We start from the raw sequence: 24,708 nt of genomic DNA, 5'->3' as shown, positions 1-24,708 counted from the left end.
CAAATATAACTATTGACAATAGATGACACAGGGGTCAGCAATCATTATGGTGCTAAAATCAGATGACAACAAATTAGAGATATTTGATAACCACGTGTATCATCTTTGCTAAACAACGTGCCTAAGAACATATATTTCAATATTAAGCATACTGGGATTGTTGTGGAAACCACTGCAAAATAACATTCCCATATGACTGTCAATTGTCAAAATAACAATCATAAAGGAGAGAGTGGGAAGAGAAGAGACAGAAAGATAGCCAGTGCAAAGTAGCTTCCAGATATATAGTGACTGTAAGTATTCTTTTAAGTTCCCAATCCTTGCCAGATTTCCTTCCCTCCATATCCCAAGCAACTATCTCCACTCATTAAAGTTAGAAAAATGGAACAACTAAGTGGAATACTTTTTCAGGAGTTTTGGTGAAATGAGAGAACATCAACTGATGAAAAATTGGTTATGGCCTTGTCTGGAAAGGATTTAGATCTCACTCTTTGTTATATCAATGCAATTATAGCAGAACAAAATGTTCTTAGTATAATAGGGTTTATGCCATCTGCAAAGTAATTCTCACTCCTCTGATATTGTTTGCTTCTATGTTAATGGACTAGAGGTACGCTGCACAAACTGACAGTGTAATTCCATGGTTGCTTTAATGGAAGTACATGAGCTGTTGATACGTGGTCAAAAGTTATTAACTGAATCAGTTGTGTTCAGCTGCAAAGCTGCCATTCTTTGCTGACTACACAAGCCCAGCTTGCTAGAGCTTTGTTTTCATTCTTCACTCCTGAATATGAGAGGTGAAACTCACTCAGATTGTTGAGACTATACAGGTGACCCTTGAAGCCGCTTGCATTCATCACAAGGCCATCACATTTAGGAGGTTATCCATAAGAGCTAGTGATTGTCTTCGCAAGCGCACAAAGCTTCCCACCTTTTCAGTGGCTGACGCAGAACACTGGTACAACAGGAAGGAAATAAAGCATGAGATTCTCACTGTGCTAATAGCATTTTCTTCTTTTAAAGCCAAAACTTAATTACCGGAAAAGACCTTCAAAACAATATGAATTTGTAGTTAAAGGCTACATTTTCTCTTGAGCAGAGTAATGCATATGTATACTGGTGGCTGAGTGGTTATTAAATTCCAAATCTTTTGAGGATCTCTAAGCATCATTTTCCTTCATTGCACCTTTGTGCTACTAGGAAAATCCTAGGAAAGTTTGTGTTCGTGCAAAACTTGCCGAAGACCTCAAGACCTCAGAACATTGACACTTATGTCATGGCAAATTCACTTGCTTGAGGTTGAACAGTGAATTTAGGATTCCTTCTTTACATGACTGGAATTATTTCTTATTGTCTCTGTAGTTAACATGGTTTTATAACTTTTTAGTTACAACATGCTCTGATCGTAAGGTTTTATAGGGCTTTGAAACTTGTTTGCCCGACCAGTGAATCATAGAATCTAATACTACTTTTACCACGTATGTATGTTGAGTGATATTTCTGCCTGAAGGCTGTTTAGGGAAGTTAAACACTGAAATCAGGACAGATTTGGTCTGTTACAGTTACACTATCTACGAGACAGGGTGATACCTGATATGCATAGAAGTGGGAAAATACTTCAGTTAATGAATAAAAGCTTAAGACAACTCAGTGTATGGTAACTGCTGAGTCACAGCCTGAACCACTGATTGAGCACCTGGGGAAAAGACCCAGGCAGCCCTGGGAGCACAGGTGAAGTTCATTCATCTGTGGGACCAGAAGGAGCCAGGCTCCACCCCTCTTAAACCTCATTTAATGGCTGAGTGCCATGAGGGAAAGATTTCTTTCTGGAGGTCTCTCTGTGAAGCTTTCCTCTGTGAACCTGGGTTCTTCCAATACAGGTGACCAATCTTTATCCCTTTATTCATAGTACCTTTCTATTGTGCTGGTCCTTCTATCATCACAGCTTTGTTGTAATGCCTTTCCTATTGTACTGATCTGTTCAATTGCTATGTTTGGAAAAATGGAAAATGTTTTATAAAGATGTAATATGTAAAAAAGTAACACAAATACTAGAGTTTCCCATACATTATGACATTTTGTTTTGGTTCAGGAGCTAAAATAGTTCAGAATTAAGAATCCTTCCTTTAGCTCCCTGTTTGGCTCAAGAGTAAGTAGTGTGTGTTCATGTATGTCCAGAGCAAGGAACTGGAAGCAGATCTGCGGTTCTGAAGAGGAAAGTTAAATCTCGCAATGCACCTCATTTTGTTTGCACCTTAGATGATATTTTCCTGTGAAAGAATCAAGTATGAGTAAGAAAGTGCTGAAAGTAAGCATTGTGCATGCAATTAGTAGGTAATCCAGAGGCTCTAGTTATTTCATGATTATTTTATCATGGGCTGAAGTTACCCTTTCTGTCTCCCAGTGCTTTTTTATTTTTACTTTTTCAAAAAATCATATAGGGGATGTGATTCTGCATTGAAAATAGTTTAGAACCAAGTTCCCCTTTACTGAACTTGACGTCTTTCCCCAGGGAACTGAGAAATCCTTTCTGTTTGGAAGGATGACAGAAACTGAACCTAGTCTTATTGTGAAACATCTCACAGCAATATTCTCCACAGCTTTGGGAAGGTCATGTTGTTAAAAGAGGGATCAGATAGCCCATACTTGAAAGCAACTTGGGAGCAGGAAGGTGAAAGCAGATTCACTTGATATCCCTTAAAAATGCCAGTTCTCTCTTGTGAGCCTAAAGAGAAGTGGAGTCCTCTTGGATCAAGGACCAAGTGGAGGGGTCAGCTCTGCTGGAGCAGAACAGAAGTCAGTTAAACATGGGTTCTCTTTGTGATATGCACAGGACTCCTGTCAGCCCTATAAAAGCAGAAGTCTGTACCAACAGCATTCTTATAGGCAGCCCGGTTAGCTGGATGGCCAGGTGTGTAGGGCCAGTTCCCAATTTTAGCTTCAAAAATCAGCTGAAGACAATCATTTGGTGTAGGAGTTACTTAAATCCTGATGACACACCTGAGGGCTTTATAAGCTCATGAGGGGAAAATGCTAAACCTGGTAGAGAAGGAATGTGAATGTAGATGTGTTAAATAAAGCTGGGGAAAAAATATGCCTTCTGTTGTTTATCTGCTTTTAGAAGATAAATCAGAATGCTCAGTGGTCTCATTCTTGTCTCGCTTGGCTAAGTTTTTGGCTGAACAGTGGGCAGGTTCATTTGGTTGCCTGTGTTGGGACCCCTGAAGTTTTCTGGAAGGCTGCTTTAAAGGTTATTTGTAATAGTTACTTGCAGAACAACTGTGTTTATTTTCTAATACAAGTAAGCTTTTATTTGATAGGTGCTCTCATACTGATCATCTTCAGCAGGCTTTGCCTTTCTTTGCTTAAGAAACTATGCTTTGAAACTTGTGAGGAAATGCAAAAGCTAACTAGTAATACAATAATTCATGAAGCAGAACATAGAAATCATAATGTTGAAGGGGACATCAAACATTAGCAAAAAAAAAAAATAATAATTCTATTATAGACTTAATTTTACTGAGTGTCAAGAAATGAGATGAATACTTTGGAACAAATGTATAAATTCTACTGGAACTTTTCAGTCTCTCCAGATAACAAGATGGCAGATGACAAACAAAAATACACAGGAAATCAGTAACTCGGGTTTTCAGACTGTTTTGCTGGCTGGGATTTCTTTCTACTACATAATTTTTCTCTCAATAAATACAATTAGTAACAGAACTAGCATAGTTGTAAGTTGGTACTAAAATTTTACACTCATCTGTAAGGATGGAGATTGGCTTGTGTGGCATGATTGGGTTTTTTGTGCCACTGTCCTAACAAGAGGAAGGGCTTTTGAGTTTGGATATGTAACTCTTCTTGTTAGTTTTGCCACTGGGGATACCTGTGTGACCTGTAGTCTTTATTTTAGAAGGAGTCAGCTATATTGTTAAAGGGAAGTGCAAGTAAGAAATGGTTTCATCCCTTGAGCAATGTGGTTCTGACTTGTCTGCTGAGCACTGCTTAGTAGGTCATCTTTCCTTTCCCTAGAAAACCAAAGTATGAATGATGTGGGGATGATGCCCCACTGTACCATCTTGTCTGATTCCCCTTTTGCTGTCACAGTGTGACAGGATAAAGGTCCTGCCTACAGCTTATTGTCCCCAGCATCTTGCTCCTGCTGTCACTTTTGTATTACTGTACTGATCAGGGTGATTGTTCATAAAATTTTGTTGATGACAGATGTACACTGGACTACGATCTTAAACTGTTAGTTGTCACCCATAATGTATTTCATTTCTTGAGTAAACTCAAGAATATCTAAAGATGTTCAAAGCTGTACCTCAGTTGTCTCATGCTTTCTCTGGAAAAATAACTGGTTTTCACTAGAAAATGTAATCAAAATATGCAGCATGACACAGTTTAAAAGAAAAAATCTGTCACTTATATTTTGCATATTTAAACTTCAAAACACTGAAGAAATTGGTTTAAAAATAGCAGTTTTGAGTAGCTGGTTGGTTTCTTTTCCCCTCCCAGAATCAGATGCTTATCACCTGCAGTGCTCATTAAAATTAATAGAGATTGCAGGAGGTTGGGAAAATTCCATCAAGTGCTTTCTTATTTTCCAGTCAAGATCATCACTGAAAACATAGGAATGTGAACTGGTGAAAGGGGCTGAAATCACACTGTGTGCTCTTCTTGGGGGCCAGGGCTCTTGACTTCCTATTTTATTTGTATGCTTTCTGTATTCCTCATTGCTTCTATCTGACTGAAAGGAGGTTGTTTCCTTACAATGATATTTGATATGGTAAAAGCACTGTGATTGCAGTAGCCTGGTGCTGTTTTCTTTGGACAGATGTCAGCATTCTGTCTGTAGATAGATCCCTCTGAGAAACCTGTGCAGCCAAGCCAGTCACAACGGTTCCCATCAGTGCTGCATTTATTCTTCTGTGTGGGCAAGCTCATGATTTGCCACTTGAGAGCAGAGTAGCTTGCATGAGTTGGTAGGAACTCAGGAGCAAACCTTTCCAATGTCCTGCTCCTCGCCTCTGTGGGGTGCTACATCCTGGGTCAAATGCAAGTACGCTCTGCACAAATAGTTTGGCTAGTTTTTTTCTCTACTTTGCAGCTGCTGAGGAGCTTATGCTTATATGCACTGAGAGTTTCTTTGTCTGCTTGAATAGGCATGCTGGTGGGGAAATAGGCAGCTGGTGAATTTAGAGTACTCTAATGTCACTTGGCAACATATGTGACGCTGCTTGCCTGATGCTTTGCTTTCCCTCATGTTAGCTGAAATTGAATATTCTTTTAGGAGCACCTTAATCTATGGGTACCATTTTATCTTGATGCTGTTTCAGTGCTGTGCATCAATTTTTGCCATCTTTCAGCAGATTCTAAGCGCAAATCTGCCCAGAAATGAGCTGAGATTCTTGTCCTTGTGCACTTGAAATGCCTGTGTTACACTCACTGGGTAAATCAGCATTTGGATTTCTGTTGCTTGCATGTAATCTTTTGTTGCTTAAGCATTACTCTTGTGTTATGTTTATGTTGGGAAAGTGTTGCTTGTGCTCTCCAGATACTTTGTTACATGTATATCTAGGCAACCTTACCTTCTCTGCTCTCATGGTATCTCCTAGGCTACTTAATCATCTTTCTATAGTGTAAGCCTTTAGATGTTGATTCCAGGAAAGTGGAGGGGGAGGCGGGAATTGTTTTTTCTTTGCTTCAGGAGTACAACTTCTGAATGCAGTGATGGATACTAATGGTGAGCTGTGTGAGTACAGCCTACTCTGCCAGTGAAAGTTAACCAATGCAGTGTCTGAGGCATGGACTCAGATGTGAACAATCCAAATTGTTTATTACAGGCTCTAACATCCCCTATATAGATTTACAAGTTTTCTCTTAACTTTCCCACATGCCTTTACATGTCAATAAAGCATTCCACAAATACTCCTTAACTATGCCTGAAGGCACTTATCCAATTGGAGCCACGAGTTGCTTCTAGCCATGCTATCTTCCTCCAATCAGGACCATCATCACATGGCCAATTGTACAGCTTATTTCACTTTGCTTTTCTCTGCTTCTGGAGATGTCCTTGGTTCTCAGCACTGCTTTCTCATGCTGTTTATCTTGCTCCACAGCTGCTGCTCTGAATAGCCTTGTATTCCTGCAAAACAAGATGTGAGTTTACCTTTTGGGCTTGACTCCATGTGCACTGAAGCTGGGTAGATCACACTCTGGCACAGCTGATCTTCCACTACAGTGATGGGATGCAGACTTCTTTCCTTACAATTCAGATGGTGTTTCAGCTTCCTTTCTGTATGGCTTGGCTGATGTAGCAAAGCTGTTCCCGCTACTTCCAATAAAATTCAGCATGTGAAGGCTGGTTCTTAGTGGGGACTCCAAACCAGTTCATTAACCTCAGAGTGAGGGCAGTGTGACTGTCCTCTTCCCTTTCCGTCTCCTTATGTTGACTGCTGCATTTGTTTGAACTGCTGAAATTGCTGAGAAATCATGCTTCAGCCTGGCTTGAGCTGCTAGTGTCAGCTGCCTTACCCCTGCTGAAAGCAGGAGGCCCTTTGCTTAGCCAAATACTGCACATGGCAGCATGTCTGTTGAGGCTCTGCCCTGCTGCCTTTAGGGCTGGTCTTCAAGGAGTTGTGCAATATGTTTGGAGTGAAATTGTCTCCTCTGTGTTTGCAACCTGAAAACATGAAATGGCAGAACTTATTATAGTCTCTTACAGCAGGAAAATGTTCTCTATGTTTAATTTGTGTTGAACTCAGGCTGAAAGAGCTGAGGCTGTTCATACTGGAGAAGAGAAGTCTTTGGGGAGACCTGATGCTAACCTGTCAGTATCCAAATGGGGGCTGTAGGAAAGGAGGCAGATTTTTTTTTTTTTTTTAAAGCAGGATCTGTTATGACAGAACAAGGGGAAATGGTTTCAAACTAAAGGAGGTGAGATTTAGGTTGGATATAAGGAAACTTTTTTTTTCTTTACAGTAAGGATGATGAGGCACTGGCACAAGTTGCCCAAAGAGGCAGTGGATGCCCTGTCCTCAGAGATGTTCAAGTTCAGGCTGGTTGTTCAGGTGAACAACCGAATGTAGCTATAGGGTCCCTGTTCATTGCAGGAGAGTTGGACTAGATCACCTTCAAGGGTCTCTTCCAACTCTTAGGATTCTATGAACTTATTGAACTGGTGTCTTTCCCTGTGGGTACAGCTTCAGTGGGGTGTATCCCAGAAGCTTATGCAAGGGCTTGCTGTTTGAGAGATTACTTGACTGAAAGCTTACAAGAGTCAGCATCTTTACCACAGGAGTCCATTAATTTCATATTAAATGCAGGTGGTAGCAGACAACAGTGTCCTGTGGTTGACAGCTCAGCTCTCTGAGATGACAGTGCAAGAGAAGATGGTGCAGCTGAAAGTGGCCTAGGCTGGCCTCATGTCATGACACTTTATAGCTCCTATATCTCCATTCTGCTTGGAGATGGAGCTTGATTACTACTGTTGCTCCCTCTGCATTGATCTTGCTGTTCAGTTTGGACCTTCTCATTAAGTACAGCTGGGCAAGCCAGAGAACTGCAGAGGTCAGCAATTAAGTAAAGCTACTCTCTAGCATTCAGCATTTTATATTTCAGGAGACACAGAACACGATTTTATTTTGCAAATGTTCAGCTCTCAGAGTTTCAGGCAACAGATGCATGCTTCTTTGTTGCTGAAAGCCCTGTTTTATTTGCCTCCAGTCGTTTTTATGCTTCTCAGGAATGACTGGGCATCTAATTCACAATTAAATAGTGGATTATTTTGTTAGCACTAGGGGCACCCCTCATGTTGAAGTAAGCAACATTTCCCCTGTGCTTGCTTATCTGTATGTATGCACTGTTTTGTTGTTCTCCCCATATTCTGCTCAAGTAATGGTGAATATCCACCAACACTGAAGATGAGGTAGTTAATGCTGAAGCATGAACAGAAGCAGCTTTTGCTGAGGAAATGCAGTCATCTTGTTTTAGTAATGAGCTTAAAGCATTCCAACATCTGCTCTCGGGGAAAAAACAGTAGCGTGGGGGATCTTGTTTGTTTGCCTGCTTTCAGTCAGCATGACTGGATTTTGATGACTTTGGCATAAAAACAAAAAAAGGCCCAGGCAGCTGAGACTTAGCTGCACCGTGGTGATGCGCAGCTCCTGTGCAGTTATTAGACTGCACTATTTTCACAAACTTCTAGGATTTTGACACTGAACTTCATCTGTCTAATACAGACTTAGTTGGATGCGACCAGTGGTGAGTTGCATAGATTCTAAGGAACTGATTGTGCACAGTTTTTTCTTCCATTTACCATTCATAGCATAATGACAAACTGTGGTTAGTTACTGTGAAAAATGTTTTCCAAAAGTGTGGTCAGGCAGTGGCACCTGGGGAGGTGTGACTCCCAGGCTGCCCAGGGAGGTGGTGGAGTCACTGTTCCTTTAGGTACTCAAGAAATGTGAAAACGTGGCACTGAGGGATGAAGTTACTGGAGATGGGTTGGTGGTTGAACTCTATGATTTTAGTGGTGTTTTCCAGTTTTAATAATTCTATGGAACTGAGACTGTGGTCTTTTTTTTTTTTTTTAACGCTCGTGCCACAGTGAACTAGAAAGGCTATGATGTGTGCATTCATGGTGGGCACTGGGCAGTGCTAGCTTACTGCAGTGACTTTGATATGCTTGGACATCTGCACTTGCTGTTGCAATTCTTCTTGTCTGCACTGTGGGGTGGCTGCAGTGCAACCTTCGTTGATGTTTCTCCCTCAGTCCTCTGTTCCTCCAGTTCTTACTAAGTGATTATTATCAGCTGATGTATTCCAAAGTGTTGGTCAAGTGTTGCACTCAAATCTGCGCCTGTGTACACAACACGTAGGTATAAATACTATGTAGAATAAGTGAGCTAGAATTTGATTTCTTGATTGAAATCAGTGTTGCAAGGTGAAGGTTTTCCTACCTCAAGAGTTCCTTCTTTTAGACTGCAGTATACAGCAGGAATTGCTGGAAAGGACCAGAGAAAGTCTTTGTGCCTCAGAAAAATGAACCTGAAGTGATCGCAGAAGTTGCTGATGTGATATTTAATTCCTTTCTAAGTCCTAGGCATCCTCTGTGAGAATTGAAGAGCACAGTTCATTGTATGGTCTGGTTGTTTTAGAGGTTACTGTAATGATTAACCTTCGTTGTCTTGTAGAAAATGTGGGCTTTCTAGTAGAATTCCTAGAACTTAGGCTGCCTAAAATAGCATGAGATGGGAGGTGCATTCAAATGACTGTGGGGTCTCCAGTGAAGCATCTGAAAGTGACTTTTTTTTGTCCCTGGCTGTCTGTCTTTTTGCTGGTTAAATCCTCCTGATACAAGAAGATTAACACTTCAGAGAACCAACCTTTACTGGGTGCTGGTGCTTGTATTAGTCCATCCTCTAAGAAACTGATCCCTGTAGCTCTTGTGCACCTGACAGGCACTGCTGCGGGTGCTGGGATTGAGTAGACTGGGAAGTGTCCATCGTGATGCAGTGGGCTGTGTGCAGTGAAGGAGGCTTCAGTAAGTCACTGACCTGGTGTAGAAGTTGAACGGAGTGTCAGAAGCTGACTGCTAGTGTCAGTGTTGCCTGCCTTGTAACTAATGGCAGTTATGCTCAAACAGCAGGAAAAGGTATTTAAATGCAGATAGGGACCTTGGGAATGCCCTCAAATAAGGGAAGATTTCCATTGTCTTCTGATACCTCATCAGTATATGTTTCAGCCATTTTCTGTATTCACATGGCCCTTTTAGCCAGGCTAGCAAACTCAAGTTGTGAGTAAAAATGAGTGGGGTTACATGAGCTTGGAAACATGTTAAGTTACTTATGTGAAGTATGTTGGTTGATATTAAAGTAATGCTTTCAGATTAGTTCCGTGGAGAGTACAGCAGAGCAAATTCTCAGCTATGGATCACTATTTGTCTCCCCCATTATCTATGCATTTTCATCAGCAAAGAGTCTGCATGCTATGCTTGTGTAAGAAAATAAAAATAATTTTTAAAAAATCCTGCATGAGTGAAGGTGATCTACTGTTTCAGGAAGGCTCAAGATCTGCTGCTGTACCAGCAGCATCCACCTTCAGCATCATGAGCCAACATAATGAAATAGAAAGCATTACTTTCAGAGCAGCCCTCATATTATTTCTCTGCTTCTGTTTTGCGTATCAAATGGGAAACAATGCTTTCCATTATCACAAAGTGCTGGAGGTGTGAAGTATCTGTGTCCAGTGTGTTGATATAGTTTATAGATAATGGTTTTTAGAAATAATCTTCTGCATCGGTGTCCCTTCTGCTAGTGTGAAAATCATTATAACACCATGGGGTATGCAGCTGGCAGCAGTCATGAGCCAGTACTCAAGAGATGGATAAGAACAGAGTAAAAGCCACCATCTAAGTAGTCCAGCATTGTTACACAGGAGAGCAAATGCTTTCATATTCTTGAAATAAGTTAAATCAATCTTTGTGTGATTCTTGACCTACTTATCATATTTTCAATTATTACTTTGCTGCTAAACTGTGACTGTGGTTAACTAATTTTCCCTTGGAGAGAAAAATACTTTAAAAACCCATAACTCTTGCTTGTTGTGACTTCTTGCTCTGATCAGATTTGGGTGTCCTTAGAGACAAATTGTACTTCTACTTGCTTGTATGTCTTCTGCCCCCATGATGTTCCACGTATGCCATCCACCTACTGATCCCATCCATAGTGCAATATTTCTGAAAGGCAAAAATTCCCAATTCTGTGAAACTCATTCCCTTTTGCATCCAATATCTCTGTAAGTGGATCACAGGGACCTGGGAGGGAAGCATGGATTTTAATTTGCTGTTCTATTCATAGAAAATAACATCAGTCTTGGCTGTCAGTTAAATGCCACTCATCATTCTGCATTGACATGATTACTTTTAGCATGCCATGATTAACCTTTGTTTCAAATTCTTGACTACATCAAATATTGGCAAGCTTCATTTACCAAATACTCAGGAATTTTAAGCTTGGGGGTATGTCAAGGTGCTTTTCCCTGTGGATGAATGTTCTAGCATAATGCTCTCTTCATCTAGAAGAAAAATGGTAACCTCACCTGTAAAGGTGCAAAGCTTCTTGTCAAAAATATTCCATAGACTTCAGTGGGATTACTGTGGTGACAAAATGCAGCTGAACGGAAGTGAGACGCATAGTTTTACTTTTCTATACAAGAGGTTGAAAGACTCTATTTTTCTTTTTAGGCCAGATGATTGAGGTCCAATTTAACTTGGAGTACAGAAAGAGTTCAGTAGCTATTCTGGTGTACATGTATTGCACTTGAAAAATAAGTGTTTGCAAAAGGTGTAACAGGACCTTATTCAGTTTTCTTTGTTTCTATCTCACACAAATGAACATTGAGTATTTTCATTAAAAATCATTATAGCCAAATTTAGTCCTAAGTTAAACATTAAAACATTAAACTGCATGTCTCAAGAGTTGCATCAGTCTTCTGTAAAAGAGGTGAACATATTAGGTCTGCCTGCATCTGATGAAGAACCTGGATGCAGATGCAACAATGGCTATCCTGTTCCCTTCATCTCCCTCACCCAGATCTATCTAGGCACGTCTGAGTTCCTTGCTGCTGTAGGTGTTTTGCTGTTGCCCTCTGCTTGTGTCCATGTTCTGTGCCCCAAAACCAGCAAGCTCTGTGCTCTGTGTGGATTGCACTTAATCAAGGCTCATATTCCACTCAGAATTAGAGAGCTGAGCTCTTGCAGCAGTGACTGAATGCACATCTCTGTTTGTGGTCCCAGCTGATGTACCTTCTGTTGTCAGAGAGATGTTGTCTCTCCTATAGATCTGTGTGGTGCTGCAGTTCTCAGGGCAGCTTCTTGTTGCTGAGCAGAGCTGGGGGAATGGGGGTCAGAGCTCAGAGTGGGATGCTGCTGCTTTGTTTTTTTTGTGTGGTATTTGTTGTTGTTTTTTAATGTTTGCTCTGAATTAGTTAATCACTGCTGCTGTGGAGGTAATATGTGACTCTTTGAGCAGGGAGCAGAAGAAAATTCACTTTGCACAATGTCTATTTGTTCTGAGATGGTTGAGTAGCGACTTGTTTACCGGTTACTGCCTGGATGCCTACCTGTGCAACCTGGTGTAGGGAACTTGCTTTGGCAGTGGGGTTGGACTCGATGATCTCTGGAGGTCCCTTCCAACCCCTACAATTCTGTGATTCGGTAATGCTTTTGGGAATATGATGATAAAGTTGTCAGAAGGTGATGCACCTATGTTAGCCTCAATTTGACTGGAATCCAAATCATACCCGCTTAAGCCTCGGTCCCTGCGGCTGGCAAGCTCGTGGTTTCTGCTGTAGTGCAGTTGAGACGAGCTGCCAGATCTGGGGGAGGGAACAGGCTTCACCTTCCTAGGCAGCGTATTGAGGGAGTAAAGCGTTTATTTTAATGATGGCTTGCTTTATTATTATTTTTTTTTCCAGACCGGAACACCACCCAGATCGGTGAACTCCGGCTCTACTGTTAGTAGTGCTCTCTAATCGCTACATCCCCGCGCTCTGAATCACGGCCAAGACGATATCGCTCCTTAATTCCCTCCTTCCTCTCCCGCCCCGCGGTCTCACCCGGCGTAGGGCACAGCGGGACGGCGCAGCCCCGGCGGTACAGTTGCTATAGCAGCGGCGCAGCGCAGCCTCGGGAACAACTTTGGCCGCGGTGCGGGAGCCGCTCGGGTGGGGAGCGGAGCTGCGTCGCCCCTCTCGCAGCTCCGGGCTGGGCGGTGCGGAGCCATCTTGCCGAGAGGCGAAGGGTCCCGCGCTGGGTCCCGCTCCGGTCCCTCCACTCTGCTCTCGGCGGCCGCCGCTTTCTGAGTTGTATTTCATTTCTCCTCTCTTCCTGTGAGGCATCTCCCGGCAGCATGCCGATAGCCCACCTGCTGGAGCTATGGAAAGGGATCGAAGTGGAGCCCATGGAGACGGAGGTGAGCAGCCCGCGGGCTCCGCACCTGTTGCCTTACGGCCGGAGGCGACGGCGGAGGGAAGCGCCCCGAGGTGCGGGGACATAGTGCCGGGCACAGCACCGCGTCGGGGAGGGCGGCAGCTCGGCTGGTGCCGTAGGGCTGGGACAGCCGCCTGCTGCTGTGCCCTGCGTACCGTCAGCTGGGATTGCAGCGGCTTCTTCACTTGAGTTTTGAGACCTATGCCAAGGAAGGGCATCATCTTTGAGTGATGTAGTGGGCACCGTGGATTCGGGATGGGTATTTCTGGGGCTGCTGAGTAGTGTGAGGAAAAACGGTGTGTTCTCAGTTGGCTGTTTCACCAGGTGATGTAAATAGAGGAGTACCATTTGTGAGTGCTGTGTTTGCTATGTAGTGCTAAGTGTCATTTATGCTTAAAGGCTTCCTGGCTTTTGCGACTGTAGTTCTTAGATAGATTTTGGCAGGGATGTGGAGAGCAGTGTAGCTCAAACAGACGCTGTGAGAATGCTGAATGCCTCAGCAGAGGAGCCCCAGAACTCTGAGAAAGGTTTTCTACAAAGCATGGGCTTAAGTACCTGAGAAGCACAGCATGTGTTGTTATCCTGGTGCCGTTCATGCTGGAGGCTTGAGATTCATAACTAGTTTAGAGTCGGAGAGGTTTGTGTTCAGTACTGAGTGCCGCCTTCTGCTCCAGGCTGTGTAAGAAACCCTGTGTGCTAATGCAAGCTGGGTCTGAGTGTCTGCACATTGCTTCTGATTTCAGGTAGTCAGATAGCACCTTGCTCAGTCACCTTCCCAATGAGGAGTCTTCTATCCTATAGGGATATAAGGTTATAGATCACTGAACAGTTTTTCTACTGGACTTCATAGAAATGCTGCTATTCTTACTCAAACCAAATCTACCTTTCCACTTACTGTGATATTTGCCTCTGTTCAGTGCGTGTGCCCAGTGTCTTTCTGCCCCAGGCAGGAGACACTCAGCCATTGCACAGATGTCCTTTTGTACATCAACCCCTGCGGGGAAAAACAACCTCTGACCACAGGTGAAGCTCTCAGCTTTGTATGAAAGCCCAGTTACCACTGCCTGAGATGACAGCATCCTTATTTTCTCCCCTTATTGCTGGAGAAGGTTTTAGGCCCTTCCAGTCAAAGCAACAAAGCTGTGTGGTTCTCCTTACCAATGGAGTTGACCCTTTATGCATATAGTTAATCACATGGATGGTTTTAGTTTTTGTTTGCTTGTTTTTTAATCATTTCTTGCTCTTAGGAGTACCATAGCTATAAACTATGTGAGATAATCGTTCTTGATAAGATTTCACTTATGAAAAGGTCAGAAAGTTATGGACAGTGCTCTACTGTTTACGTAAGAATAACAGACAAAGCATCACTTAATTTCCTTGATTTATTGTTTTCTTTTAAACCCATTAAATAGACAGAAGATCTTACAGCCCTTTAGGTTTTGCTGTGGGAAGAATTTCTGCAGTACCATTTGCTCAAATCTAGTTAAGGTACACAAAATTAATTTGGTATTCTGCGGGCTCTTGTCCATGAAAAGCATTCATAGTTTCCATCAGTGATGCCATTGGCTCCATAATGGGCTGTTGCAGCCTGAACGCTTCTGTCTGAGCTGCGTCTTGGGAGCTGTCATAGGCTCTGAAGCTGTGTGGGATAATGTGTTTTTGTGGCTGTCTGCAAGTTGTTCTTTTCTTGTGTAAGCCTTTCTCAGTTAGTCGACAAGGAGGGAGACGGCTCCTCTTGTTTAGGCAGTAGGGTGTGCTTCTCTTCCTCTCCCTCAATGCCAAAAAGCCTTTTAAAATAGATGTGTTTAAGAGTGCTTGTGCATGACTCAGGTGAATGACTTGCAGATATTAATGATAGCATTTATAGTAGATCGATCGCATCGTAAGGAAGAGTGCATTGAGGACATATTATGTTTTATTATTTTGCAAGGGAAGAAAGGGATAAAATCCTGCTGCCTTCATCTGTTGGCTTAGGAGGTCATTAACTTCCTGATAAGAGAGCAATAACATGGGGATATTTACAGGCTCTGAATTTTCTTTGCGCTTAGGCAGGCTTATTGATGGATGGAGAGTAAGTTACAGCTTTGAGAATGTGTTTTTTTCAGAGGACGGGATGCTTGCTTATGCTTTCAGCTTGCTTCTGTCAGCTTAGACTAGAGCTGAGCACTCACTAAAATGTTAATATTGATGTGGAAGTTGTGTTTAGAAAACATAGCATTAAGTATACATATGTTCTCTCTTCTTAGCAAGAGTTACTGTTCTGGGCTTCAAATGTACCTTATTCATGAATAATCTTCTTTCATTCTTTTATCACTTCTCTGACAAACCCAGTTTCAACTGTTCATTGGCCGTCTTAGTGCCAGTGTGCTCCTGCTTTCTTCTATGTGCTCAAAGTAGTATACAAACTTTTACACATGTTGTGAATAAGTCACGTAAATACTCAGCAAATAGTATGTGGCTTTATCATAGCTTATGAGGGCTGCTCTGAAAGCGATGGCTCCTATTTCATTATGCTGATCTATGACATCAGAGGTGGATGTTGGTGGTACAGAATCAGAGGCTAAACCAATATCCCATTACTTTTCGTTGCTGTGTGACAGATGGCGGCAGAGGTGCAGTCTGACAAAATGGTGTCTGACACGGAAGTACAGATGAAGCAAAAGTGCATCACTGAATTCTTCCATGCAGAGAAAATAGCACCCACTGACATTCATCAACGGTTGCTGAACACTTATGGAGACCAAACATTGCATATCAGCACAGTGAAGTGGTGGGTGCTGCATTTCAGTTCTGGGTGGCAGTGGGTCACCTCTGCTGGTACAGACTTCAGACAAATGTGGTATGCAGGCTCTTGTTCATTGTTGGCAAAAATGCGTAGCTGTTAGTGACTGTGTTGGAAAAACAGTGCTCTGTCCCTGAGAATTTGCTCTATTAGGTAGGTGTTATTGTGCTCTTTGTATCTATAGTAGTTTCCTTGGAAAGAAAATAGGAGACACTACTCTTGGAGCAATCTACACATCTATGAGAGGAAGATTATGTTCTTGGATTCAAAGCTTATATTACCTACATTAAATGTGAATAGTTGAATGTACCTGTAGTGGTGGAGCTGTATCTTTCCTAAGAATGTGTATTCACATGAAAATTTTCCTTTCTGTTCCCTAGCCTGTGGTGGAAGAAGCTACCCTGGATGAAGAACCTGTAAAAGAGGCAAGTCTATGTATCTGTGTTTCACACATTAGTGAATGATTATGTTATAACCTTTTGCCTTTATAGAAATGGAATGTCTGAGGAGCTTTCTCTCCATATGTTTCTAGCATTGAAGATGCAAGTACAATGTGGTTGTTTTTCTTTTTTTGTTTTTAAAGAAAAAAGAAGTTGGCCAACTGGTGGGAAAATGATTTTTTTTAGCTGTTGTTCTGCTGTCTTTCCCAGAAAGAATACTTCTCCAGGCCAGTGCCTTTTCTAAGGGGGGTATTTTATAATGGCCTCAGGAAGAGTAACTGCCATCATAACGCTGCTTCTGTGTCATGAGTTTTGCCTGACTGATTGCTTTACATGTTATTCAACTTTGATTCCTGTATGTCCACTGGAATTGCTCTTCATCAAGAGCATGACTAATCTAATCATTTCATGCAGGTTTTATTTATTTGCATTATTGTGGCATTGTACTATTTTCCTAAAAACTGTAGAAAAATACTGTCCTTGCCTCAGAGCTCAAATGCCAAATAGATGCAATGGAATGTGATAGAGAGCTGCAAAGCAGTTGAGAACAAAATTAAGCATTGACTCTTGTGATCAGCCAAGGGCAAAACTTGACTACATAACAGGTTGCTGCTGACCAAAGGTGTCAGCAGGTGGTGATGCTGCTGGTCTGAGACAGTAAGCAAAGGATGTGTGGAAGATGGCTCTGTATTTCTTTCTTTCAAAAAGTGGCTGAAAATCTTAAGGGTGAAGGGAGGTTGCAAAGATGTTTGTCTGAATTGCCTCCTTTGAACACATGAAGCTTCCCCACTCCTGGTAAGCTCCTTTTACTCATAGAAGTTTTATGCTTTGCCTGAGATATTTGGGTTTTGGTGAAGGGTAAGGTGGTTGTTGCTTTTTGCTATGCTGAAGGAGTATCTTAAACTCCTAATGATAGAAAGGGGGGATGGAGTCTTGTTTTTTGAGTCCTTTGGAATAGGTGCAACTTCATCTTGTGAACTTCTTCCCCTTTCAATTTTTAAAGATGGCAACAAATTATTCTCCAAAAAGCCTAGGGCTGAAATCAAGTGCAGGTAACAGTCCTCATCATGATACCTTCTGAGAATAATGCTGAAAATTAAGATCACGGTTAGTGGACTCTTGAGTTTCAAGAGGATATTTCTGCTTCATTCCCTAAATAAATGTAAATGAATTTAAACCTACTTTATTTTTATTAAGGATGTACCTTAGGATTCTTAAGTTTTAACTTAAACAGATAAAAGTTGTGAGTAATGATTACTTAGACATCCCAGCCCTATGTTCTCTTATTTTCTTACATGTTCTCTGCTCTGAGTACAATTTGCTTTTTTGGTATCTGTGTGGTAATTGTGTTTAGCTCCTGTGTATCTGCTCCTGCTGTATTTCTAATGGGAGTGATGCAGTTATGTCTGACAGAAACTTGTTGTAATTATGCATTAGAAAACACACACAGTGGGGACTAACAAATACTTGACAGTGAAATATCTGTTAAATGTCACCCCTTCGCTATTCAATTAAGTTTTCTCAGTGCTCTACAGTGAATATCATTAAGGAAAATGGTTGGATTTCTTTGTCCTTACTCTGCTGCTGTCATGTTATTTCAGACGTTGTCTGGCTGAGGCTATAATCCTGATATTTCGGTGAAGCATACATCTTACTGCAGGGGTCTTAAAGGGAACTGTCTGCTGTTGAGGTGAATTTTCTTACTAATTGCTCTTTGTGCCCAGTTCCGAAGTCAGTTTTTCCACGAAACATTGAAGCATGACTTAGGGGGTGAATTGAAATCGGGATATGCAATGGATAACACTCGCTCAGGGGATGCTCTTGTTAGAAACTTGCTCTGGGCTGCATTGACTTCATGCTGTTTCTCTTATCAAGTGTGTAGTACAGGCAAATGAGACAGTGGCAAATACATTACGGAAACTTCACTTCGTGTTTTTCAGTTGGCTGATCTTGATGATGGACAGGCTTTTTTTAAACATCTTGGAGTGTGTAACTGATTAATTTGTCTGTTGCCTACAGCATGTGTTTCCGAGGCACATCTTGGTCCTCCAAGCAATGTGTCAGCACTCAGGAGTGGGCCCCTGGCCCAGCCACAAAGGCAAGCACATTGGTTGATGAGGACTTCCTTGAGACAAATTCTTATTCCAGTCCTTGCTTATACTTGTTGGATCCTGTTTTTCTGTAAAATGATTTTTTGACAAGGTTGTCTTTATTATTTTTAATAGGGAATAATAAGCTTGACCATGAGTTATTACAAGCACAAATACATTCTTAAATAAGAGTGCTGTGCTTTGTGGTTTGGTCTAGATTCAAGTAAAGAATTTATATCGGATATAAATTCTTCCCTGAAGCTGCAGTTGGCAGCAATATCTATTGTTGCATTGTTAAAATAAATAAATAAATGAGCATATGCAAGTTTCAAAGCACTGTGATACTGCATTTGGAAGCTAGATTTCAGCTTTCTTTTGCTTTGAGTTGTTTCACTCTTCCAAAGGGGTTTGCAACTCTTCAATTAGACTTGCAGGGAGGGGCTTTGGAAAAGTTGAGAGTTGCAGCACAAGTTGTGGCAGTCAACCAGAAGCAGAACTAGGTGAATTCTATGGATTTTTCTCTATGAAAACTGCATGGTGAAAGTGAGAATGGTAAGACCTGGTCTTATTGACTACTTCTGGATTGAGATTTCAAAAGATGCATGTAATTTTCTGCTTGTATCATGCACTCATACAGGAACAATAAAATCATAGAGACCAATTAAAAGAACCTGGCTGCTTCTTTCTGTCAGGCATTTATATACCTTGGTGAGATCTATCCCCTGAAGCATTATCATCTTCATATTGAGCAATTTCAGCTTTTTTAAGTTAATTGGAGGTGTTTTGATATGCATAGTATTGACTGCTCAACTGATTATGAAGACTAAATGTCTTTTTTTAATGCAGACCACAGTATTTTTTTTCACAGGGTGAATAAATAAAATAACATACCCTCTGCTGAAGCATAACTCTTTTGTGTTGGCTAGAGTCTATCCTGAGCTTTGTTGAAGTAGGACTCTGCTGACGTGGATCTTGCATCTGTTCTTGGTACTCCAAAAAGTACCTGTGCAGTGGAATGGTGCAGCTTGCACAGTTCAAGGAAATGGTGTGTACTGTTATATTTCTCCTCCCTCCCATTTTTTCCATTTATCTTTATTCCTTAAGTAGACAACAACACAGCCTAGTCTGATGCTGTTATTCAGTATGTAGCAATGGGCAATCCAACACTTTGGACCATAGCAGTTAATGCTAAGTAAATGTCATGCTGAGTATGGGGGGAAAAGGTCCTTGTAAAATATACACAAGTTGTAAAGCACTTAACAGAATCAGGATGCTTGATTTTTTTTTTTTTTGGACAATTGTTATTACTCTAATAAAAAAGTTCATATATGGGAAAACTATTCCCTCATGCAAATGAACTTGTTCTATAATGGCAGTTGGTGCCTGAGAGACTGCTACCTATGAACTAATGGTGTCACTGGGAGAAATTAGTCACTTGGCAGCCACTGGAGGTGAGGATAAATTCTATCTGTGATGACTGTGGTGCTTCCAGAGAGCTGTGGTTTTGGAGTTGACTTGACTCTTATATTAAGTGGAGGAGGAGGGGGGAGAAATGCACAAATTTTACACTCAGATAATTGCAGCTCTAGGATAAGTAAGTCTAATTTTCTTTTGTTATAATAAACTGAAAAGACTTTATTTTTTTTTTTAAACTCCCAGCTTGTGTATTATTTTAACTCAAAGCTTGGAAGTAGATACTTTCCCCAAAGTAAAATTGAAGTGGCAAAAATGAAGTAAAACAAATGCTGTTCTGGAAGGAAAAAAAGCTTTCCACTGGCTACTTTATTTCAAAGATATGATGGGGAAGTCAAAAGGTAGCCCCACCAGCTGTGCTGTAAGTACCAAATGTATGTTGTTAGACATAAGGTAATTATCCTGTTAGCATTGTAGGTAATAAGAATTAAACTTCTGTTTCCAGGTATACATATGATTTAGGCTGCAATGTATTTTATTCAAGAAGCTGCCTGGTTTCCTGTTGACTGGAAATGGAGCCATGGGTAGTTAGGTTCTGTACAGTATTTCTTTCATAACTAAATTGTAGGCTCTTCTCAGTGGTGTGTAGCAGTAGGGCAAGGAGTAATGGGCAGGGAATTTGAACAAAGGAAGTTGCATACAAACATGCAGAACTTCTTTACTGTAATGTTGATGGAGCACTGGATCAGGTTGCTGAGAGAGGTTGTTGAGCCTCCTTCTATGCAGGTATTTAAGACCTAGATGCCTCCCTGTGCTGCCAATTTTAGAGAACTTGCTTTATTAGAGGGGTTGGACTTCAATGATCTTTTGAGATCCCTTCCAACCCCTGTGATTCTGTGTGATCAGATGACCTCTTGGTGGTTGTAAAGGTTGTAAAGGTATTAACTTCATGTAAGTACTTCTACTCTGGATGTGCAGAAGGAACTTAGTAAATTATGGATTTTACCCACTGTTTAGATCTGTCTTGGATTGCCTGATCACTATTTTCATCTGTCTTGTAGCTTCTTTCTTCATCTTTAATTGCTGTTTTTGTGAAGTCAGTAATCAGACTGATTACTGTGTTCTTTCAGTTCTGTCTTGGATTCTTCTTTCTGTTATCAAACTGAAAAGGACAAAAGGGGGGGGGGGGAGGGGGGAAGGGGAATGTTCTGTGAACTAATGAGCATGTATGATGGATGACTGAAGTACTCTCTTATCCTTTTGTTGATGTCTTTCATCTGTGGTGCCTTTAGTGTTTAAAATGTGGTGTTAAAGTCTGTTTATTAATGTTTGAATACCTGAAAAGATGACCTGGTCTTCATGTGCTGCAATGAGCACAGCTCTCATTTCTAGTGATCTGAAACTGGTGGGGTCCACAACGCTTGCCAACATAAAACTTTATTCTTTTTATTTCTTTTTAGTCTTGTTTTTAACAGCAATAAGGATATCATAGCACATGTAATAGTACTTCTTGAGGAAGAAAATACAATTAATAGAACAACAAGAGATATGTTACTGCTGAAAAAGTTGATAGTCTCATTTTCAAGAGTGTCTGATTTAATGTGACCAGATTGCTTCCTGATATGCTCCTGAGTATGCACTAATTTATCCCCTGCATTTCTTCTACAAAGAAGAATAAATCTTCTATGATAAAGTTTTCAGTGACCACTTTTGTACAAGAACATGGCAGCAGGTTTTTTTTTAATGTTATTTCCTTCTTCTTTTTAAGAAGGTTATGAATCACTCTTCCTACAGAAGTGTTGATAGAAAGGGATTAAAAATCACAGGTACTGCCTTGATTAGGTCAGTGAGCCCTCATTGGGGAGGGTCCTGTCACCTGAAAATCATTTCTGGCTTGTATGAGCAAGGTAGTCCTATCTTCCTCATCCTTCATTGTGCCTGGCAGTTGTGTTACATCCTTTGTGAAAGATGCAGAGGGCCCTGCTTGACATGCCGTGGTCATGATCTTGCAAAGCTGTCTTGTTCTCTGTCCAGCTGAATAGAGAAGTCATTCAAGGAGTGATTCAGTATGATTTTCAGATGAAAAGGATGAGATTCTTGATCTCTCTATCTTGTTTCAAATCTTTCTGGGAAGCCCCTTAGGAGAAGAATGTGCTGAATCCTTTAGCTGGTGTTCTGAAAGACCTTGAAAGAAGATGAGCCTCAAGTTGGATTGTCTCCAGTCAGCCCTATTGGCAGTTCATACATTCTTTTTTTCCCCAGCAAGAGTAAAAGTCCATGACAGTTTTTGCTAATGTAAGGCTTAATGGCTAGGGTAAAGTATGTAGAACTGTTTGCCTCATTCCCAACCACCTCTATTTATTTATTATTGTACTGGGAGGAATAACACGACACTTCTGTAGCTTTTCTGTCACTTCATGACTGTTCTGATTGTTTCATTGTGATAGTGATTCTATTAACAAGTGTGGTAGAAAAGAAATGGGAACAATGCACCAAATGGTCAGTGCCTTCTTTAGCTCTGACTAGCAAGGTGTTAGTATTGCTTTACTATGCCAAACTTGTAACTTGAGAATGATTGCTAGAATCAAGTGGAGGTCTTTGCATCTTTTCTTTGTTGTAGTGCTCTTGAACTCATGGGTTCTGTATTGACTAGGAGAGCTGGTCACCATGCAGATCAACACAATGGTGATGGAAAGTTCTCAAGTAGAACTGGTAATGTAGGATAACTGATTACTTTATTGCAATCTAGTTATGAAACTTTACAGTGGAAGAGAACAAAGGATAATGATGACACTTTGGTTTCCCTTCGACAATATAGAAGAGTGTGTGTATATGTGAATTAAATTAAGAATGTGTATATGGGGTGTGATTTATAGCTCTCATGGATATCCTAAACCAGACACCTGTTGCATGCTTTTTGTGTGTTTTTTCAATTTGTAAAAGTTCTCAGTCTCCTCTGTTCTTTCAAAGAACAAGATCTGGGGATGGGTAACCAGTGAACAATAGACAAACGTTGGTACATTTTAGCAGCAGAATCATGCTTGGTGAACTGAACTGCCAGCAGAAGTTTAGCTTATTGTTGATTCTTAAGGCATTTCCTTGTTAAGTGAAGCAGCTCAAGACACTGCTGTGTCTTACAGTATGCAAAACAGAATCGCAAATAATAATTATGTTAATACTGAGTAAATATAATGTCATGCACAATGATCACACACAACCTTATGCAAGTGATGTTACCAGCATCTCTTCCTGTTAGTCTTTGGGCTAAAGTGAGAGCACTGGATGAGTGTTGCAGCCTCAGTGGGTGACTTACTGATAGCTGGAACAGGGGCTGATGCTAATGCTCCCTCAAATATTGATAGTAGAGCATCTGTGCTTAGAGTTATTTACTGATCTGTTGTTGTAGTTTTTTTTTTTTTTAACCCACCCCTCCCTTATTCCTATCTATGTTATGCTTGTCCATGAAGCAGAAGGCTTCCTCTCAAATTCCTGCTGTAGTAAGTAATTATTCAGCTCCAGGAGTAAGCATTTAAGCTCTTGTTTTGCTGAGTTGCTCCTGTGATCTAGTTTCCATGATTCATGCTTGTGCTTGCCAACAAGAGTTAGTGTAAGGCTTAATTAAACGTGCAAAACATTTTGAACTTACTGAGTCATTTTCCTGAAATATGGCTTGTCATGCTGTGTCACTGGCGGACTTGTACACCTTTTGGGTCCTTAGTGCCAGCTTTGAATAAATAATTTGCTTATAGAAGGTGGAGTGTGTACACGCTGTCTCAGAGTAGTCAACCTTGAAGTAACTGAATAAAAAATCTTCAATAATAAAGAAATACTCAAGACTGGTATACTCAATTTGCGAGTGAAAAATGTGTGCTTTTGTTTCTTTCATGCTAATCATAGGATTTGAGAACCCCAAAGGCTTTGGTGTCTAGTTGAAGCTGACATAATCCTATTGATGGATAAACCAGGCAGAATTGAGCCAATGTCCCTGGAGCTATGGAGCTTCCCTGGACTGCAGGTGAATTTGATAGCTATTTGTCTTCTAGACAGGGAAATGAGAATTCTCATGGAGATCAGCTGGAAGTCTCTCTGGCATTGTGACTTCTGGAATCCTCACTTTAGCCTTCATAATACTTCAGGTCTGCATTAAGTATTTTGCAAATATTGCATTATATATTGGAATATTTTAAGCTCTAATTGTGGTGCAGAATAGAAAACTAGCTAGAATATCTGAACTGGGAAATAAACATGACTTCAGCTTTCACGCAGGATAACTTTAACAGGCTGATTCATGGCTGTGACTGAGTAGAGCAGCAGGAAATTATTCTTGTAGAACCTCAAAAATCTGTAAGAAGGAGTCTTTTTTTAACAGGTGTCTTAAAGCAGTCTAATTTGTTGCATCCACACTGGGAGAGAATGAGTTGATTGGAGCTCTTTAGAAAAACCTGAAGTTGAATTTTGTTGGTTTTTTTTTTTTTGGACTGACAGTGTACCATAGGCATCTGAGATTTTTGAATTGTTTTTCTTTCTCTTTTTAGCTGGTCACTGTACAAATACGGAGAAGGTTGGCATGGAAGAAGGGGGGCAGACTTTAGCAAGTTTTGTGGTGATAAAACAAGGGGAAATGTCTTCAAGTTTTAAAGAAGGCAGATTTAGGTTAGATGTAAGGAAAAGGTCTCTTGCAGTGAGAGTGGTGAGGCACTGGAACAGCTATGGTGGATGCTTTGTCCCTGGAGACTTTGAAGGTGAGGCTGCATAAGGCCCTGGGCAGCTTGATCTAGCTATACATGTCCCTGTTCATTGCAGGAGAGTTGGACGAGATGGCCTTTAAAGGTCCCTTCCAGCTCTAAGGATTCTGTGACACTATAGTATCCGTATCCTTTTATTGAATTTCAATTGACAAATTGTGTCTTTGCTGCAGAGCTCATTTCTGGTTATATGTAGAGCCATGAGCAGCACTTGTTATGTTTCTGAAGTGATAACTTGATCAGT

The 24,708-nt window shown here is 41.0% G+C and overlaps 1 protein-coding gene across 1 annotated transcript in view; it reads left to right on the top strand.

Annotated features, from left to right (window-relative positions):
- Positions 1 to 1,840: 1,840 nt before the first annotated feature.
- Positions 1,841 to 24,708, top strand: part of RPS6KA2 (ribosomal protein S6 kinase A2) — a 269,674-nt gene continuing 246,806 nt past the window's right edge. The window contains exons 1-3 of the mRNA XM_052698733.1: positions 1,841 to 1,880; positions 12,481 to 12,977; positions 16,157 to 16,201. Coding sequence (XP_052554693.1) covers positions 12,915 to 12,977; positions 16,157 to 16,201 — 108 coding nt within the window. The 5' untranslated portion in view covers positions 1,841 to 1,880; positions 12,481 to 12,914. The remainder of the gene's footprint in view (positions 1,881 to 12,480; positions 12,978 to 16,156; positions 16,202 to 24,708) is intronic.

This window comes from Tympanuchus pallidicinctus, unplaced genomic scaffold (assembly GCF_026119805.1).
Source record: "Tympanuchus pallidicinctus isolate F22 unplaced genomic scaffold, pur_lepc_1.0 scaffold1, whole genome shotgun sequence".
Classification (NCBI taxonomy): domain Eukaryota; kingdom Metazoa; phylum Chordata; class Aves; order Galliformes; family Phasianidae; genus Tympanuchus; species Tympanuchus pallidicinctus.
The sequence above is the reverse complement of the archived record's forward strand: the minus strand, read 5'-3'. Positions and strand labels throughout refer to the sequence as shown.